We start from the raw sequence: 21999 nt of genomic DNA on the forward strand, positions 1-21999 counted from the left end.
GCACAGAGTATGAAATGGAAAGTGATCTCTGCGAAGATCCATCCTTGAAGTCACCCCAGAACAACTCGAGGGAGGCTGTACTTTTATTGCTCAGTGGATTGAAGAAAGCAGCTGCTCCCAGCATTTGCGTTGTGCTTGGGTGTCAGGAGTGTCATCAGAAAGCAGAGTATTGCCGGTAGGAGCAGGGACAGTATCTGATGGTGACTCCGAGGTGAAGCAAGGCAAGGGGGTTGCGGCCAGCGAGGAGTATGAGACTGAAGGCTCCCCACCGCTCTGCTGAAGACAGCAGGGCCACAGAGGTCACCCAAAGCTTAGGCTTGCTTTCTCCCCCTCCCTCCCCTGCTCTCCCTCTTCTCTTCACCATCCGTCCTCCCTCCCGTTTTAATCCTAGTGTGTGTAGAGGGGACGAGAGTGAGTGTGGCAGATAGACGCTAGGGAGAGATAGAGAGGGAGAGTCAGAGACAGAGAGAGCGCGCGCATGGCGGACTCCACACGCACCAGGCAGTCCGGGGTGCTCTCTTGCCCGTCCTCTTCTGGCCGCAGCGATGGCTCTTCCCCAGATGGGAGTGAGGAGAAGCCCAAAAAAAGAGCTTTCTATCTAGTGAGAATGAAGCCACTGAAGGAGCCCGTGGTGAACAACAACAACAACGTGTCTTTCGTGATCCATTGTCACATAGGCAAGGAGATCAAACACATATGCAGCAACTGCAGTTGCGGGAAGGAAGCCCGTGACGGTGAGTGCAACGATCTTGGTCCCTGCCTTGTTGCGAGCCAGGAAGAGAGGGAATAGATGTGTTCTTGTCGGGTTGGGTGGCAGGTCCGTCGGTGCCTTCTCCCAGTTCTTGAAAGCTACGCTTGCTGCTCGAAGGGGCTGCAGGAGGAGAGAAAGATCAGGCAGGGAATTCAATGTCTTGGCACGCTGTTTGGCAGGAAAAGCGGAGCGAAAAAAACAAAGCACCCGCCTTTTTCTCTTTTTTTATCCTTCGCTTGTCTGTGTCCATAGCATTCCGAGGGAGTGAGTCTGTAAGGGCCACAGAAATGGCTTTCAGTGGTGTTCGTTTTAAATGCCACAGTTTGCTTTTTTCAGCCGCGGCACATCAACTTTTTCCTCTGCCCCTCCTCTTTCCACATGCCGCATTACGAGTTCGCCTAAGTTAATTTCCAGTGTTTATGGGATCAGTTCCATGTGATTTTCCCTCGGTACTACTGTATTGATTCTCCACACACCCTGGAACAAGGGGAGAGCTACTGGCGGAAATCTTGTTGGGATTAAGCTAGGACCTTTTGTCAAGCTGCCGCCAGCCCCTTTCCTCGCTCTCTTGTTGACACGCAGTGCCATATTCAAAGGGGACGTCCAAGTAGCAGTCAGTGGAAGTGGAAGGGTTTAAGCAGGTCAGCCGAGCTGTTCTGTGTGTTTGTCAGAAGCAAACAAAATGTTTGAAATAAAGGGTAAGAAATGGTTCTCATTCTGTCTGAGTCAGCAACTGGAGGGGGGGGAGTGTCAAGAGGCATAACAAAAAGCCAAGCAAAAATAGGTTGGAGGTGTTATCAGCCAGACCGTATGAGATGTGTTTCATTTTACTGGGGTGGGGGGTGGGGAGTCCTAGTGTGCTGTATTTTGGTTAACATGTCAATCTACTCAGATGAATATGCGAGGCAATGTTCACTCACTGAAGGTCACTGAAAGGCTTTTAACTGCAAATTAGAATACAAGAAGATACAACTCTCGGAGCTGTTTGTTATCTGAGCTGCCACCACGTTATTTCTCTGTTTTGATACGTGCTGCATTTTGAGTGGTCACTATTCTGCCTGGGAGAGCCGAAGAGGACCTGTATCTCAATTCAGGCAGCTCCTTGTTACCCAAAGCAGTGCGGCAATTAAAGAACTATGATGTATGGTTCCTCCCCACCTTTTCCTCTTTCGCAAATGGAAACTTACTGGTATAATTAGAATTTGGTATATTGCGCTACACACAAATACACAAACAGGCTGAACTGAGTTTGCATGGAGCAGCAGGACAGGTTTTTCATACATTATGATCCAATTTTTTATTTCAGTTGTGTGATTGGTACCAAGAAGTAAAATTGGCTCACACTTTGTGTATGTTTTTGCTATGCTTCTCTCCCTTCCCAGACCTTCCTGTGTATTACCTAGATCAGCAAAGTCCACTGGAAATTAAACCCAGAAATTTGCAAAGCAAGAGTAGTGAGTTGCCTTATGATTTTTGTGTGTTTTATTGATTCCCCAAAAGCAGGCAATGCCACTTATTTAACATATACGCTAAAATTGCTCTGATTTAATTCATCTCTAGATTGCAATGCATTTATTAGTGTCCTTGGTCTCAAAATGTAGTAAGGCTAATGTAAGAGGAAAAGCATAAGTTAAGGCTGCAGTATCTGGGCTGCAAAATTCGAGGCAACCATTAGCTACAGAAAACTCTAAACCCTTATCTCATTGACCGATCATCTGGATTTTTGCAGCCTGAATATGGTAGCCCTAAATACCTATCTTCAAATGTAAAGGATCTTGTTGAAACGTGTTTCTAGTGGTTTGAACCATATTTTAACAAGATTTGTAGAGGTACACAAATAAGACCCTTTCAGCAGAGGTTTAAGTTGGCAATCAGATGTTGAATACCATGTATGAGGTTAAGCAAATGATGTAACATGTGATGGGAGCAAAGAAAGAAGAAAAGAAGTTGCGGTGACTTGTAACCTAGATGTTGCCAATTTCGCTCCTTATTATTTTTCTGATGCTTCTTTTTGATAGTGGCACAGTCTTAGGCCACAATCAGTTCCCTGAAAGCCTCTTCAAAGCCAATCAAAAATTAGCAATATAAGCTCATGTGCAGATGCCATTTGTTTCAGTGAGACTAATATCACAGAAGGTCTCAGTGGATCAAGTCCATCCTTCAGAACAAGAGATGCCGAAGAGTGTGCACAGGCAACACCATATACCTCATAGCAAAATAATACTAATTTAATGGAGTGCATCACTAATATAGCATGTAAAACTGCTTTTAGGCCAGGGGTGAGCAACCAGCAGTTCATGAGTCTGTTTTGGTAGCCCCCAGAGATCTCTTTGAATATGTTTTTTTTTTTAAGCTAACAACATAGTTCTCACCATTGTGAGATGGAAAACATGAAAACTGAAGTATACGTTTTAAAATAAGCATATCTTGGTATAAAAACAAAGAAAACCTGCAAAGTTCCCCCAGCCCTTTCCCCCCCTATTCCACCCTTGGTTACCAGAATCCCATCCGTCTTCGACATTATCTTCCTCAGAAGAAGGAGGCAAGAACTTGAAAATGACATTGCCAAGGAGCAAGCTTTTGTTTTCCTGTCTGCTCTTCTTAGAAGGAAGGCATACTGGATTTGTTTTTAAGAAAAACTATCAAGGATTCTATGCTGGGTTTTGACTATAATAAAGATTTGTTTGTTGTTTGTTTGTATCAAGGATTGTGCCTGAGGTCTTCTGCTTACAGAGGATGCAAAGCATTACTAAGGCAGTCAAAAGAAATGTATTCTATAAATGATGGCATTGATTGCATAATATTTGCATATGCCAAATGCAGAAATAAAGCCTATGATAGAAATAAATATAAGATTCCTCTCACCATAGTGACCAGTTTGCTGCTCAATTTATTATCATGTTGGAAACAATGGACTGAGAATTTCCCATTTCTGCTCTCTATTCTCATCGTTCTTTCTCTCTGAACTGCACTTGAACTGAACAGCTCTTCAAATGGAACAGGAACTTGAGGCTCCTGGGCATAAATTAAGCCACTCCATCTAGTATATAGGGCTCTTTAATCCCTAACCCAAATGCCCACTCTGCCAACTTTGGTAGCATATCCAAAGGCTTTGGCAAACGTTGCTCGATATCAAACACTCTGTGCCTTTCTCCTTTAGGAAAAGTGTGTTGTGATCAAGCTGGAGAAAGCCATGGTTACAGATGCTCCACTGTTACTGCGGCAGGAGGAGACAGGGAGTCATTGTCAATTTCTCCTGCACAGAGAAGAGCAAGTCACTAGCTTGTCCTTCTCCATGCAGGCAGGGTCACATATGGCGTAGAGGTTGAAAATCATGGAGAGGAAGGGCTGCCCATGTCATCTGGCCCCTGGGTGAATAGAGAGCTGGATTCAGCCCTCGGACCAAATCCAGTTCTCCAGTCCTGAAATAAGAGGTTTAGCCTCTGTAAAGGAAAGCATGTGACTACTCCAGTGGCTACAGTACTGCTCTAGGGTATAAATTAAATTGGCTTGAAGTATTCTCATCAGTAATGCTTCAAGACACCTCACTGCGGCGCTATGACAGCCTACCAGGGAATCTCAAAGTCCCCAGATTAGAATTCAGATACATTCCTACCCTGGATCAGATATTCAAAGGGAGAAATGGTGTAATTTTTCCATGCTGCACAAATGGAAGTTTAAGAGGATATTGTACCAATATGAACATCAGGATTGTGCATTGCGATATTAGATATGGGGCGAGTATATTTGTTACTAGTGTGCTTATACATTAAATGATGACTAGAGGACTAATAGCTCAGGAAGCTCCTGCTCAGAGTCATTAGTCACCTCCTCACATAGAAGTTAGGGGTTTTATTGTTTAAAAAAAGAAGCATTCGGTTAGCACAGTGGAAGCTTTTGAAAGACCATGTGCAGTAGCCCTTTGATGGGTATGAGTGGATTTGAATAAGAAACAGACCAGAATTGTTTATATAGACTACTACCAGACAGCTCCAAAAGATCAGTCACATCAAATTTGGTCCTTAGTCGATCAAGATTCCTACTCTCACATGCATTAATCTAAGGATGCTAGTGCAGGAAACAATAAATGCTTAGGCAAACACCTTCTAGTCATCCATTCCCAATATTGCCTTTAGCTATTATTATCCCAACCAACTCAGGAAAAAAAAAATTAAATGCTCTTTAGCCATAACATTGCTAATAACGGCTGACCAGATGAGATCTGTAACCAAATGTTTGGGGTTTAATGTAAGTGAAAAAGAGGTCTCAAAATATATAGATAATTAAGAATTATTATATCTAGAGTTTAGGTATAGTAGTATTTGGTCCTTTACCCTATGTTTATCTTGTCTGTTAACCCATGATCTCTGAGAGTATTTCATGTATTACACTTCGTTTGTTTTTACATAGCAGCCTCCTAGCAAGTAGACTATAAGGACATCTACTGTATCTCCAATCTGGTACCTGTTTGGATTACAATGCCCATAATTCACAGACCATGGCTTTCCATATTCTTTGGCCATGTTGGTGGAATATGAAGAGGATAGTAGTCCAATATATCTGCAGGGTACCAGGTTGTACTGTCTCCTGCAAAGGGTTCTCCATATTATCCTCCAGCAAAGGATTTTCCATATTATTTGAATACTTCTTCCCTTTTTTCCATGTACAGAATGCCCATGACTGTGAAATAGCCAAGGAATTGAGGTTAACACTTCTCCTGTGTTTGTAAGCAATCTAGATGAATGGGAGATCTTTTAGCTTGGGGATTCATGTCTGATTGGGTTGATGTTATCGTTGCTAGTTGATTGTGTTAATGTGCAGTAGGAAAAAAACTTGAGCTTTGGCTAATTACAAAGGACAGTTTTTGTTGTTTATTCGTTCAGTCGCTTCTGACTCTTCGTGACTCCATGGACCAGCCCACGCCAGAGCTTCCTGTCAGTCGTCAACACCCCCAGCTCCCCCAGGGACGAGTCTGTCACCTCTAGAATATCATCCATCCACCTTGCCCTTGGTCAGCCCCTCTTCCTTTTGCCCTCCACTCTCCCTAGCATCAGCATCTTCTCCAGGGTGTCCTGTCTTCTCATTATGCAGTCAAAGTATTTCAGTTTTGCCTTTAATATCATTCCCTCAAGTGAGCAGTCTGGCTTTATTTCCTGGAGGATGAACTAGTTTGATCTTCTTGCAGTCCAAGGCACTCTCAGAATTTTCCTCCAACAACAAAGGACAGTACCTTTCTCCTTTAGAAAGAGAAGCCAATAATTTCAATTCCCATCTGGATATTAGGAGTTTGGATTCAGCTGTAGTAGTAGAAAGGGGGGAGGGATTCTTTGCAGTTAAATGAAACATTTTCCATTAAATAAATAAGGTGTTCATTTTGTGGCAATTAAAAGTAATTATTGAATCAAATAACTCTTTTCTAGGCAGGTTATAAACCCAGTAGTTTCTCCCCATGTTTATGTTTTTCCATTACTAATTCATTCATGGTTCAGGAACTTTAGCAATCTTACCTAACCAGCTCTAAAATGAACATAACAGAGGCAACCACTAGTTCTTTGAAATCATTTAAGATTTGTCTCAGTTCAACCTTTAATATATCCTGAATAGTTGCAGGGGTGGGGGACACTTGTGGTGGCATGGAAAACAAAGGAAAACTGTAGCACTATCTGATTTCATGGTAACATTTAGAAAAAAGGGAAATAATAAAATAGGATGGTATGACATTTTTGTTTCCATGAGGGATTTACACAAACTTGGAGATCCAGTTCTGATATATTGATGTCTGAGCTCTACCAATTCAGACTCCAGATGGGTATGTAGACATCATATATTTGAATACTTTTTTTTAAGTCCTCCTTTATTATTTGTTTGTTTGTTTATTTATTTATTCAATTTGTATGGCTGCCCATCTCAGCAAGTGACTCTGGCCAGCAAATAATCTTAAAATGAATTAAAAACAACTTCCATCATAAATACAAAAATTAAAATATACAGCAGCCAAGGAAGATGCTTTAACTTGGTCAAAAAGTAGTCAAGAGCATTAATTAATTAGTCAATTAATTAATTAGATTTGTTATGGTCGTTCACTCCAGAAGACTCTGCATGATTTACAAAATCTGTAAAACTATTAAAACATGCCTCCTTGACATTTATTTTCCTATGTGTAGGGACTATTTTATATAAAGAAATATTGAATTCTGTGATTCCTTGCCTGCAGTTTGAAATAATCCAGCCCAAAAATATATCAGGAAAAGTTAGAAATCCAGTTGGCATAGATTGACATCATAGGTGGGAGCTGGAGAAGGAAATCTGTTGCACTGCAAGAAATCTTCCTCCTTAGAAAGCATATTTATGAAACAAAATTGGGGTATGTATTATTCTCCTTTGTTTGGCACATATCTGTCCTTGAATTAACTGCAAAAATGTGATAAATTGGGATATTTTGGCTGATCTTGTAAACTAGTTACACATGTATTGCACTGGAATTGCATGGTTTAAAACAAAGCAAAACAAAACCTGAATCTAAGACCAGGTGAGTAACACTAATGGCAAGCTGAATTGTTTGCTCAAGCACACCTCTGTTCTTCAGGCTTTCTGAATCCTAAGAGAGCATGGGAAGACCTTTGGGTAGAGGTTAACTACACGGTTGCCAAATCCCATGGGTTTTACATTGTTTATGTTTTCTCCTACCTTACAGCCATCTGCTTAGTTAATATGTGTAAATCTAAGGTATATCTCTTTAATGCTTTCTATGATATCTTAGATTGACTATTCCCACCGTGGTGCCCTCCAGATGTGTCACTTCACAGTTCTAGTATTCCCCAATTACCATGGCCATTGGACATCTGGAGATCGCCATGTTAGGAAAGGCTATTCACTGGTAGAGCCCTTCATTATTATGTTGTGTTGTTAACTTTCTCTGAATGCTGCCTTGAATTGCTTGGCAATTGGGTGGCCTTAGAAATAGAATTAACAACAATAATAGCATGCATGCTGTATGGAAAGCAAAGTAATCACCAAACATAATCTAAATTCTTCACTATAAATCCTTTGTTCCCCAGTGCTTCAAATCATCATGTTGCTTCTCCATGGATGACACTATAAACTATAGTCCTTTTCCTTCACTCCCTCAAGTAAACACCTTGTTTGAGCATCTGCCTGCATTTTTCCCCTCAATTATTTATTCATTTCTTTATATTTACATTCTTGTACATAGTTTATATGCTTCCTCAGTCATAACTCTGGATAGCTCACAAATATCAAATAAAACAATCATAAAATATAAAGCCATATAAAAGCTATAACATAGTTAATTCATTTGCACAACATATAGCAGCATCATAACCTTCCAGCTAAACTCCATAAGCCTGATTGAAGAGGACAGTCTTCATCTCTTTCCTACAGAATAGCAAGAAAAGTGTTATCCTAATTTCAAGGGGAAGGTGATTCCATAACATTAGGGCATTTATGGGAAAGGCCTGCTGCCACAACCCTGTCCACCTAATCCAATGTTTCTCAACCTTGGCAACTTTAAGTTGTCTGGACTTCAACTCCCTGAATTCCCCATCCAGCCTTGCTGGTTGGGGGATTCTGGGAGTTGAAGTCCAGGCATCTTAAAGTTGCTGAGGCTGAGAAACACTGACCTAACTTTTTGGAGAAGGGAATCCAAACCTGTAAAGAGTAAAGAAGATGACCTTGATGGAGATAATGCTAGCTCTGTTGCCAGAGCGACAAGGAGTAAAACATATTTTAAGTCCACAACAGCCAAATAACATTAGGAAGTAAGCCAGAAAGGCAGCTTCCTAATTCACTAAACTATAAATAGGAGGAGGGAGTACAATATAATCAGACCTGTTATTATAGCCACTCTCAATAAAAGTAGTTTTAGCTTTCTTAAGGAGCTGATTTCTTGGTCTGGTCTAGTGGGGTTGACAATACCCTCCTAGGTAGACCATATAGAACTCTGGTAGGAGAGAATGGACCCACAGATATCAAGGACCCAAGTGATAAAGGGCTTTATAGTTAACAATCAGCACTTTGAATTATATCTAGTAACCAATGTAGTTCATACAGCATGGGTGTTTATTTTACTGAAGTGTCTCTGGCCCATCACCTATAGTTTCTGAGTAGTCTTCAAAGGCAGCTCCATGTAGAATGCATTAAAGTAATCCAGCCATGAGGTGATAAGGTTATGAATGTCTTTGCCGAAGCATCTTGGCTGAAGAACAGTTGTAACTGGCAAACCAGCCTAAGCTGGACAAAGGCTCCCCTGGCTGTGGCTTCTACCTGCTCCTCTAGAATCCAGGAGAAAAATTATGCACCTGCTCCTTCTAGGGGAATGCAACCTCACTGCAGGCCACTCTTAGAATTAACCTGGGTACATGTGATTTTTGGGTAAACAGACATTTTATCTTGCTGGAAATTAATTTGAGCCCATTTCTTTCCATTCGGTCCTTTTTAGCAGCCTTTCTCAACCTTTTGACCCTGGAGGAACCCTTGAAATATTTGACCCTGGAGGAACCCCTGCACATTCAGGCTCAAATATAGGCCAGAAGTTACAAAATTATATTTGTTTCATACGTAGGCCTGTATATATGCATTAACAGTTTTCTTAAAATAAAAATAAATGAAACTTACCTCTTTAATGTGAAGTTGCCCGAATTTGAAATAATTTTTTAAATAAATCATGATCTCCCAGGGAACCCCTAGTGACCTCTTATGGGACCCTAGGGTTCCATGGAACCCTGGTTGAGAAACCCTGCTTTATAGTCCCCAGATACAATGTAAGGATCTCCATAGCATCTTCTGCTTTTTCAGGGGTAGAAATGCACAGCTGGGTATCATCACTGATGCATGACCTCTCCTAGCTGTTTCATGTAAATATTTAATAACATGAAGGAGCCTTGAAGCATCTCACATACTGTAAGAATGGCCAAGAGTTCAACTTCTTGTCTCCCCCTCAACTGGACATGCCCACTTAGGAAGGAGCAGAATCACTGTAACATGATGCCTCCAGCCCTTGAAAGTAGTTCAGAAGAATGCCATGGTCAAATGGCACACAGCAACCTAGCAGGACTAGAAAGAATGTACTCACTCCTTCTAAATCTAAATCTCTAGTTCTGGATGGGGTTGCACTGCCCCAGACAGACCCTGAGGGGGTCCTCTTGGACTCACGACTCCTGCTGGAGCAGGTGGCAGTTGTGGCCAGAAGGGCCTTTGCACAACTTCATGTTGTACGCCAGTTACGCCCCTTCCTGGAACAAGAGGCCCTTCAAACAGTCACTCATGCCCTGGTCACCTCCCATATAGACTACTGTAATGCGCTTTATGTGGGGCTATCCTTGAAGAGTATCCAGAAGCTACAGCTCGTCCAAAATGCAGTGTAATGGTTGCCTATCCCAAACACTCAGACTTACAAGAGGTTACATAAATGAAATCTGATTTATTAGGGAATTTATGACAGTTACAGAGAAAGCTGAGAATGACTAAAAGCGCGCCAAATACAAACTAAAAACCCTCGGCTCCAAACGTAATCCCTCCCCCCTACCAGCCATAGCAACCACCCCCCTCCCAGGTGCTGGTAACCGTTTTCTACACATCCTGGGAAAGCAACCTTGAATACATGAGATAACCCAAATACATTCCAACCCAGCAGCCAACAGATAAGAACTCCCTGAAGAGGAATCTTCCTCCCTTCTAAGACCAAACACGTATCAGGCTAATGACATGCGAAACGTTACGATGTACCAAGCACATTGAAACGGTGAACATGACATGCAGCTGCGCAGACAATTTTAGGTGCTTCAAGATCAGCACATATAACTCCTCTGCTTTGCGAGCTGCATTGGGTGCCAGTTTGCTTTCGGGTCCAATTCAACGTGTTGATTATCACCTTTAAAGCCCTACATGGCATGGGACCAGGATATCTGAGGGACCATCTCATTTCCGTTACATCAACTTGTCCCACCCATTCATGCAGAGAGGGCATGTTACGGACCCGTCTGTAAGAAAATTCCATCTGGCGGGGTCCAGGAAGCAGTCCTTCTCTGCAGCAGCTCCCACCCTTTGGAACATCCTTCCCCCGGGAAGTGAGGTTAGCCTCCTCCCTCCTGGACTTCAGAAAACAGTTGAAGACCTGGTTGTGTAACCTGGCATGGAGTGGGCAGAGGAAGAGCCATTCTTGGGGCTGGTTAGTTCCCTAGCCCTGCTGGGACTGGTCTTACCCCTTTATGGGCTGAATTTGATCTGCCCGTACTTGGATTTTATTGTATTTTATATTTATTGATTATTGGTATTGTCCTAACAGCCAGGAACCACGCTGAGACAAGGAATAGGTCTCTAGTGTTTATTTACTGCTACATAAACAGAAAATCCTAACAAACTGAAGAAGTGTGGGGAAAACCCAGACATATAAACCCCAAAGGCTAAGGCGGGCCCGATCTGTGTCTCTTTGAATGGGTTGCCTGGATGGGAGCCCCCTGCTCGCCATCCTTACTCATGACAGGTATTATTTATAATTTTATTGAATTTTAAATTGTTTTTATTGTGAACCGCCCAGGGTCCCCCATGTGCGGGAGATGGGCGGTGATAAAAATATGATAGATAAATAAATAAATAAATCCCACCACAGGTCATCCACAAGCATGACCCATGTCATTTCAGTTCCATGACCAGGACTGTACCCTGACTGCAAGAAGTCCAGATAACCTACTTTCTCCCAAATCCTCTATAGTCAACCCCCTACTATCTTCTTCACAACCTCCTTCAAAAAGAAAGGTTGAAAATGGGGCAAAAGTTGTCTAATACTGGTGGATTGAGGATGGCATTTTTGGGACTGAGTGCACCACAGTCTACTTCAAGGCAGTAGGAATAACCTCCTCCCTCAAAGAAGCATTTGCCACTCCTTGAATCCAATCACCTGTTTCCTTCCTGACATTTTGAATCAGCCAGGCAGGGCAGGGATCCAGCCCAGAGGTGGCTGGATTTGTGCCAGAGGGGACCCTGTCCACTTCCTCAAATTCACATGATCAAAAATCTCCTCAATGAATTTCGTTCATAGTATGTCTGGCTCTGAACATATATGGTATGATTTTATCCTTAAAATGTCTCCAAACAGTGCAAATTGGCCTCCACATACTGTAGCAATTCCATCATTCCCTAAAACAAAGCTAGTCTGCTGGACAATACTCCACAGATGTAATATGGGTGGAGAAGTAGCAGTGCTTTGCCATCTTTCTCTCCTAGTGTACACCCAAATCTGGGCTTGAACCAGTATCGGTTTATTCATTCTTCCTTTTTCACCACTGGTGCTCTAGGCATCCAGAGATTGACCAGGTACTCATGCTGGTCTATGACTGTAATAAAGATGTATTTGATTTGACCAGGTGTGTAGTGGAACTTCCCACCAGATCATTGGGAAACTCACTAAGTGATGTTTAAAAACCAATTAGATTCATAAGGAGCCTGGAGCAGACCCTCCTAATGTCTTTCTTGCCTGAGGAGGTCAGTAATGCTAGTAAGTTCAGGGTGAACATAATTTGGCCCTTGACACAGAGCTCTGCTTTCAACTTTTTCCATTTTTCTCTTTAACCAGGATTTCACACTGCTGTCTAAGCAATAAAGAGGGTTGCTTTGTTCTGGCTTAACATAGGGATTCTCAGATTGTGCACAGGAAAGGTTGTAAGCACCTTAGCGGGGATTGCACATTATAAAATGAGAGTGGTGTAGTACCTGTTCTGGGCTCCCTGTTTCACACATGCAAAAAACTAGTGGTTGACTTGCCCAGGTGGGAACAAGTTTGAATAACGTTCTTATTGTGAGGATGTTACAAAAATTAATTAGTTGTACTAGAGAATCATGGTACTGGAAACCTTGAGAATTCCTGGTTTAACATGCTGAATGAATCCATGCACCATGATTTGTAAACCATAATTTATGGTTTAATGATATGTATGAACCATACTACTATGCCTTGTTCAACAGAACATGGTCAGACTAATTAATATCATAGCGCCATGTGTGAAGGGAGCTGTTGTTTAGATTCTTCCATATCTACCATAACTTCCTATCTATACCGATTTCTTTATTTTTACAGATCATCATCACCTTGTGCTTCCTCACCTCTCTGTTCTTGTCTCCCTACCTCTCCCTGTACATGCTGTATCAAAGTTCCCTGTTTTCTTAAATCCTCCTATCTTTCTTCCTCCATGCCTGCAACTCCTTTTCATTTCACCTACATCTATGGTGCCAATCAAGTTTTGTTACAAACCCTTCACAGAAATAATATTTTTATTAAGGCTTTAGCACAGCCTCTTGGCCTTCATCTCCTAGACTGAAATACACACATATATAAATATTCCTGTTTAAACTTGCATCCATCTCATCTATCCTGTGTGAATATTTAGATGGTAAGTGCTTGGTGGAAGGGGCCTTTCTTTATGTTGTTATGCTGTAAGTCAATAATGGTACAATAAAAATAAAGGGAAATTATTCATCATCATCATCATCATCATCATCACTATCATATTTCCAGTCTGTTGCTGGCATTATTGATTGGCAATGGTTCACCTAGGGGTCAGGCAGGGGGTCTTGAGGTCTGAAATTCTTTTAGCTAGACAATCATAATAAGCATTTTCTCTAAATTAGACCTCCACACAAAGGTGAATCATTCATGGATGGAATGCTTTTCCCCCTAACATTAAGAACAGCAGCATCCTTAATGTATTTCTCAAGTAGTATGCCACAACTGAACACATTTACCCATCTTTGCACAATCATCTTGCTACTAGCAAACTTGGGTAAAAAGGTAAAGGAAAAGGTTCCTGTTTAGTCATGTCCGACACTAGGGGGCGGTGCTCATCTCTGTTTCATGGCCGAAGAGCCAGTGTTGTCTGAAGACACTTCCGCGGTCGTGTGGCCAGCATGACAGTCACAGAACGCTGCTACCTTCCCGCCAAAGCAGAACCTATTTATCTACTCGCATTTGCATGCTTTCAAATTGCTAGGTTGGCAAGAGCTGGGGTGAGTGCAGGAGGTCACTCCATCACGCAGCACACTTGAACCGCCGAACTTGCAACCTTCCAGTCAACAACCCTGGTGTCTTAACCACTGAGCCACCCCCCCCCCTGCAAACTTGTGTACTGAATGTTAATAACAATGGAAACTTAAATGAGGGTAGTGACAAACAAGAGGGAAGGTATCAGTGTGCTTGGAAGAACCCTTTATTTTGCAGAAGAACAAAATACTATTTTAAAACTCTGGGGATGTCCCCAAAAGTGCCCAGTTAAGATTAAACAAATTCAATAATGTTAGCCCTTCAAGGTAGGGCAGATTAGAGAACAGATTCCACAACTTTTACTGGAACTTTATTTTATTGATATTGGCTGTAGTAATAGAATTTTGAAAGCCTGATAGTGTTTTGCTTTCCTCCCTCTTATACCAAAGAGAATTAAGGCAGAGTCAGTTTATGTTTCTTTCTAATATTCTCTTTCTGCCCCAGGCTTAAATTGTGTTTTGCTAATTGTCACCACATACCTTCTCCCAGGTTATGTCTGTGGTTCTCTAACAAATAGCTACAGAATGATGTGTCGATGTGCTTAGAACATCTTTGCTTCTAGTTAAAACACCCTCCCTCCCTCCCACCCTCCCTCCCATTGAACAAAACATCAAAACTAAAACAATTCCTCTGTGTGTGATCATAAGAGATGAGGGTCATCTGGCTGCAAGATCCATCACCTCATTGATCAGCAGGACTGAGCTGACTGACTAGGCAGGTGTCACCATCCTCCCTCATTGTGTCCCTCTGGAAGCTACATACTCGGTGGCAAACTGTAACCAACCTACATAGGCATGTCCTGTTCTTTGATTAAGGGTGCTTAATAGCTACACTCCCCTGCTAGATCCTCCAACAAGCTCAGGCTTTTATGAAGAAATGTAAACATTTTAAACACCCATCAGTCTTGGAATATTCTGCAGATGGACATAGCTGGCCAAAAAAATCCTAACCAGAACATTCTCACTTGGAGATTAGAAGGGTCGATAACATTTCATTACAGGTTGTGTTTCTAATTTATCACTTTCAGCCTCAAACTTGAAGCCTGCCTCTGCCTTTACCCCACTGTATAGCATATATATAGCCACCAGGAGATTGTGGATATACAGAAATAGGTACGTTTGCAGAGCCAGTTCTTGCTTTAGGGCAGGCCTGCACGGCTTGTAGAAAGGAAAGGGCCAGAATAAAATAATCACAGACCACAAAGGAATAGATGGCATGTCAATCAGCTGTTTGGCAGTTAGCAATGTGGTGGCAGCTATGGAGCTGGCAGTGTCCATGAGGAGATACTTGGCAGCATCTTTCAGGACAGAAGTAGCTGTGCAAATCTAGGTGGCCGTTCCTTCCTGGTTGCAGCCATGTTTGGTGGCAGTGGATTGGTTATTTTGCAGAGCACACCAGTGAGCCGCACAAGGCTGCTTGGTGGACTCTACGTTGTGCAGGCCTGCTTTACAGACTGACTATCTGCACTTGTGTGCAAATATATCCATTCCATTGAAAGTACAGACATGATCACATGTGGGCTGTAGTCTCTATATGTAGATATTATATGTAGGTATTTCCAGTATGTTTATGGATCTGTATTCATAGTGTACATTCTGCTGACCGTGCTGAAGTCTGAGGTTCTTTGCTTGAATATCTTCTTCTAATTCAGATGAATAGGATGACATGTTTTAACTGGCTTAAATTGTTCTTATGCTAGTAAAGAAATAAAATGGGTTACTGAAAGCTTGTTGTACTAGGACCAGAAAGACCTATGTTCAAATACTCATTTGGCTGTGAACTTGATGGCTGACCTTGTACCATTTATATTTCAGCCTAAAACTCACACAGAGTTGTTGTTAGAGTTAACTGTCTGTGCAGAGGCTACCCTAACTCCTTGGAAGAAAGGCAGGTGAAAAATAAACAGAATGCAGTTGTTCATCATCAAGAATATAAACACCCATTTTTGCAGTCTATTTTCTACTCTTTTTTGCCATTTGTAAGCCTGCTATTAATGCAAATAAGCAGCCTTTAGAAATTGCTTTTGGTAAACTAGCTCATGAAATTAGTTGAAGACCAGAGCTGTTCAGTCTTATTCTGGACCATTTTGCCTACAGATTTTTATACCATTGCTATGACTGTGTGTAAGGACATCCTGATCTCCTGATGCATGTGGGCAGTATTGCCTGAAGTAGGATTAATAAATATTCTGTTTCTGCTCCTGCCTTCTGTGCATGGTGCAAAGCGTATATCATTTTTTAAAACGCCTTAAAGTTAAGAGAGCAAAAGGCTGTGGCTGTTTCTTTTGTCCTTGCAGATAAAGTCCAGCGTGATATAAAGATAATCAGTGGAATGTTACATCATGCTTATGTATTGCAAACAGTGAGATGGAAGTAAGCTTGTAATAAGTTTATTGTTGTGACTGCAGGTTGCATCAAAAGATCAAAAAGGAGAGGAAAATAAAATCAAATAAAATGTAGTGATAAAAAAAATACAATGTGCGTCAAATGAAACTTCTTCTGAAGCTTACTATTAGAGACAATAAAAGCTATTGGCATGGAAAGTAATCATACTGTAGCTAATTGAAGGAGTATCTGTTTTACATGTAAGAAGTCCCAGCTTCAGTCTAATACTTGAAATCTTCTTCTGTACGTGTCTGAAGTCCTGGGAAGCTGGTGCCAAACAGTCCAAACGATAAAGATCATTGTTTAATACGTATCATCCTGCTCCAGTGTACTGCTTTCCAGAAGTTTTAAAACTGTAGCTCCCAAATTTTTCCACATTTAGAAAGGTATTATGCATCTTTATAACCTATGATGTATTTTTATAGTATCTTATTCAAAGGGGACAATGGGGCAGAACCCAAGAGTTAACACTTATCTGCTTTATTATTGCTCTGCTGGTAATGATATGTAAGATTGCAAGTCTTATCTGAAAAGCAACAGTGATTAACTATACCGTTTTGTTTTGTTTTTTGCATCTCTGAAACACAAGGACTGCCAACATAATAGAAAGTTCAGTCTGTTGTGGATAATGGCTAAATCCAGAAGCACTTGACCATTTTTATAGGCACAATATCCTTGCTTTGATTCCTGCTATATTCCACAATGATGCTCCTTATGCCAGAGGGGTCACTGCTTGCCACTCATTTCTTGCTTGTCTTCTCATTTTCAATCAGACCCAAATCAGTTGAGGGAAAGAATAGTGCCTTTTGTCTTCTGAAGCCTGATATTTTGCAGTGGAATTTCAGATACAAATTAAGAACGATCCGTTTAGGAAAAGAATATATCCTACTGCATGCTTTTCTGTGAAGAATTTGTTTACATTTTGAACTTAAGAAAAGAAAAGTTCAAAGCTGCAAGTTCTGAAGGCAGGAGATATCTTACAGAGAAGATGCAAATGGTATGCTTGGGGTTTCGCCTGTCAAGCTGTTAACTGATTGTTCAGGTAGGCAACAGATAAAATCTTAACATTTCTTGCTAGTGTTAATGTGCTGGATAGTTATGCATCTGATAAATCCATGTACTGTAGCTCTACTTTGTCCTTTGGTTTCACTGACTGATATATCTTCCTGTTGGCCATGACACTAAAGTAAATACTGCAGTTGAGCCACTGTCAATTATTTGGTTGAATGACACTAAAATGATCTAACTCATTTGTACTTTTTACAAGTTATTTTACTTATGATTTTCAAAAGAGCTGAAAAAAAAGTCATCTGCCTTTTTCCCCTGGTACTTTATTTCTTGTGCCTTCAAATCTAGCATGTATTCTTACAGTATACGGACAGTATAGAAAGGAAATGAAGAAATTAGCTCTCTTTGTGCTGTTCAGTTTATTTTGTTATTGTTTTATTTACTTTGTGTATCATTTATCTACCTGTAATTCTTGGAGAGATTTACAGAAGATGAGAAAACAATTTCAAATCAAAAGATCAGCATCAGATATCTTTCAGGAAGAATTGCCAATGTGAAGAAGCAGATCATATACCGTAGATTCCCCAAATACTTCTTCTTGGCTCAGAGAATAAAAAGAGCTGATGAGTTTGAAAGCATTCTTCATCTTGAAAGATGAAAATTATCTTTCACTGATGTTGAAATGACATTAAAGTAGATGGGGAGTATTCCATTAAGCAAGTGGGCACTTTTGTGGTCAACTGGTTGAGCTTGGCTGAGCACAGATAAAGCTAAGCAGGATTAAACTTGGCTAGCATTTGGCTAGAAAACCCAAAATACTACCCAGAATACCCAAGGGCTATAAGCTAGACTTAAGGGACGCGGTGGCGCTGCGGGTTAAACCGCTGAGCTGTCGATCGGAAGGTCGGCGGTTCGAAACCGCGCGGCGGGGTGAGCTCCCATTGCTCGTCCCAGCTCCTGCACACCAAGCAGTTCGAAAACATGCAAATGTGAGTAGATTAATTGGTACCGCTTCGGCGGGAAGGTAACGGCGTTCCGTGAGTCATGCTGGCCACATGACCCGGAAGTGTCCTATGGACAACGCCGGCTCCAAGGCTTTGAAACGGAGATGAGCACCGCCCCCTAGAGTCGGACACGACTGGACTTTACGTCAATAAGCTAGACTTGGAAGTAAAATCAGAAAAACTGGAAAAAGGCAATGACAAACTACTGCTTTATTTTTGCTAAGAAAACTAGTATATAGTGTATAGGTAATAATCAGAAACTGAGCTTGACTTCATGGAACCATTACCTTTTTACTTCATTTCATCCTATGTCAATGATCTCAGAGCATCCTTTGAGGAATTCTTCATATTTTGGAATAAAGGGGCCCTTTTCAAAGTACTAGATTTGTGATGAATAAAAATTCACAAACTCTTAGAAATTCTGTGCTCCTCTACACAAAGTGTTATCTGGGAAATATGGTGGAAATATCTACTGTGGGAAATAAATCACAAGCAAGAGAATATCATGCTAAGTTAAACCATGTTAAGCCATAAAATGGCTTTCTTGGTCTTTCCTTGGCATTCACAAATGATAAATCATATAGTTTAGCACTGGGTGTGAATCCAGTCACACTGAGAAAGCATGCTTTCTTTACTTCCTTGCTAATATTGTCCCTCCACAGAGGTTTGCTATCGAAAGTTACACCAACAGCAGCAAAGGGTGGGAATGGCATTTTTCTGTGTATGAGAGTGTGCATTTGGAAGTGGGGTGAACATGGCAAAGAGGATTATTTGAAACTAGATTAATTGTGCAATGTGAAGAGATTCTCAGCCGAGATTGGAAGGTGGAGATTGCTGCTGACTAAATAAGGGGAAATTGCTGAGAAACAAAGACATACATATAGGTGAATGGGATGCTAAGATTAGAGCCTCCTTCCACAACTTACATTCACTGGGTTTCTTGAGCAAACCCGATGAATGTTGGGTTTGGAACATTTGGAAGAAGGATTCTGAACTGATAATCTTTCAATGCTGCCTTTAGTTCTACAGTAGCCTGTAGACAATGTCTTCTTTGAGCCACATCTTCTATATTAGAGATCTCTCAATTCTATTAAGCATGGGACCATACTCTGTCACCACTACAGTGCACTTGATGAAGTTTTAATGAAGTAGATCAAATGCAACATGAAAATGTTAAGTCAGGCTTAGCAGACTCTTTTGTGGCTTCCTAGGAAAAATACTTAGCAACCCATAGGAAAAAACTCACCATAAATTTGTTTAGCTTCTGGCACATTAAGGCCACCACCCACCAAATGGAACCAGTACTCTTGGGGCATATTGCTAAGCTCTACATGTATTTTTAGATAGTTCTGAGAATTAAAACTGTACTTTGTGGAGTTCTTTAGTTGGATGCATGATGATTTAACAGATTTGAAGCATCTTTCAGTTTGTAATGTAGACACGCATAGTGAGAAGCTCAGGAGGGGTACTGGTGTTTATTTAAATAAAATGGATGGTCTCATTGAAGTTGTTTGGTACCCAGCTTGTTGTTTAGATCATAAGCAAGCCTAGCACAGAATCATTTATGGGAGAGAACAGGACTACCTAACTCAGTTCTGTGGGTAAAGCAATTTACTAACTAGTTTGGTTGCCTGTGAATAGTTTGGCCATAGTTGGATTATGACAACATGGTTTAGGCCTGCCCTTGCTTGACATCTTTCATTAGTTTGAGAACTTCTACAGCTTCAAAAACTGGCAGATGTTTACATTGTGATTCTTTTCTGTGCCTTGTAATGCTGCATAGTAACAGCTGGACAATTGGTCAGTTAAGGGAATATGTTTGAATTTAAAAGGTATAGCAATAAATCCCCAAGCTTTCCATTAAAAAAAGCTCAGGAAGCAGGACTGGAAAACAACTTCTATTTGAATCTTCAGAGAGCTACCACCTGCTAAAGAAAACAGCACTGAGCAAGATGGACCAATGGTTTTACTCTGAATAAGGCAGCCATATATGTGACTTCCATATGCCTATAATTCATCTGTTCCAATCAGTGCTCACCTCTCATATAACCAGTCATGGCTTGAGAGCTATACAGGCAGCTACAGAGAGTAATTTTGCTTCCTGATACCTTGTCAATCCTTTTTCTAACTAAAAGTTTGAGCATTAAACTCTCACTAAGTGGATCGTGGTGATGTTATAGTCAAGAATTTGCATAGCTACCAAATACGTGTTTTCAAGATAAATGGAAATAGAAATACCACTGTAGTCCATTTTGTTCATAATCCATTGCTAATAGGAACTTTCTTCATGGCCCATAAATAACATAATGACATTTGTCCGTGTTATTAGGCAGTCCTTCTCAGCCTGGTGCCTTCTGGATATGGACTTCAACTCACAAAGTTTTCAGTCAGCTTTGCCATTAGCTAGGCTGGTTGTCATTTCTGGGAATTGTAGACCAATACATTTGCAGAGCACTAGGTTGGAAAAAGTGTTATAAAAAATCTCTGATGTCTCATTGATGAATCTAAGTGTTTATTGCATGGAGATGTAATGATGCTGAACAGTGTTACGTTGTAAACAGTTACATAGTGCCAGTTCAACTTTAGTGCAAGACTAAACTGGGATATATCTTTTCTACAATGCATTTGACTTCATCCTAAGTACACTATGCCACACAAATGTTGTGTGTGTGTATTATGGTATTCTTTTCTTCCATAAGACTTCTAAGGCCAATAGGTCCATATGGGATGGAAATGTTAAGGAAACTAGGCCCATATTGTTGGTGGGTGGCAATTTTGTTAGGCTTTCCAAATTCAGAGCAATATGACACAGCGCCATCCTTTTCATAAATGAAAGACAAAAACTCATGCTCATGCATAAGGGATACTAGTGCATGATCATTGAATAAGACCACAAGAAAAGGAATATCCATTTGTTTCTAAAGTGTTCCAGTAATATTTACTTCAAATACTGGATATTTGATTATGACCCTTCTCAGATGTTTGTAAGAATGTATAAAATTATACGTGGGAAGAGGAGGACAAATACAGTATCCTTTTCTCCAAATGTTACCCTCCACATTTAGAGGATGAGTGCAGGGAAGACTGTCTATCTATGGAGGCTCTCCATAGCGGGTTTGCACATTACAAGCGGGACAGAGAGGTAATAGCAACCCCGCCCCAGAATTCCAATAAAAGTAGTCCTCATATAGCGACCACAGTTGGGACTGGCAGCTCTGTCATTAAGTGAAGCAGTCACTCAGTAGGAAATCACATGACCGTGACTGTGCTTTCCTTTTCTCCACTCCCCTGCCCTTTGAAATGCTCACCCCAGTGCTAGGATAAATAGCAAGAAGGGAATTAATGCTTGTATTTATATTCATTGGAGAGGAAGGGATTACAAGAGAGTAAGCAGGCACACAATGGGGAATACTCATCAAAAGGAATGCGCTGGTCCTGGCAACCACAAGCACTCTAGGCAAACAGCCAGGGTATTCCCCATTGTGTGCCTGCTTACTCTCTTGTAATATCTTCCTCTCTAATCTCTCCACTCTGGGGGGGGTGGGATAAAAGAGGTCTGGCACAGGAGAGACTGCATAAAGAGATCAGTTGAATTTTTTTCCTTTTTCTTTTTTCCCCCATTGCTTGTTTAAGCAATCTCTCTGCTCAGTGAGGGGCGAAGGTCGTAAATGTGGGCATTGGTCATAAAGTTATCTTTTCAGCACCATCGTAACTTCGAACAGTCACTGAACAAGGCAGTTAGTAAGCAAGGTCTACCTGTATATTGAGAAACTAGCATTCTGAATGTGTTCAGTTTGCACA

The 21999-nt window shown here is 41.1% G+C and overlaps 1 protein-coding gene across 1 annotated transcript in view; it reads left to right on the forward strand.

Moving 5' to 3' along the window:
• Positions 1-472: 472 nt before the first annotated feature.
• Positions 473-21999, forward strand: part of PHACTR1 (phosphatase and actin regulator 1) — a 134658-nt gene continuing 113131 nt past the window's right edge. Inside the window, exon 1 of the mRNA XM_063298900.1 lies at positions 473-734. Within this exon, the coding sequence (XP_063154970.1) occupies positions 479-734 (256 nt within the window). The 5' untranslated portion in view covers positions 473-478. The remainder of the gene's footprint in view (positions 735-21999) is intronic.

This window comes from Candoia aspera, chromosome 3 (genome assembly GCF_035149785.1).
Source record: "Candoia aspera isolate rCanAsp1 chromosome 3, rCanAsp1.hap2, whole genome shotgun sequence".
Taxonomy (NCBI): Eukaryota; Metazoa; Chordata; class Lepidosauria; order Squamata; family Boidae; genus Candoia; species Candoia aspera.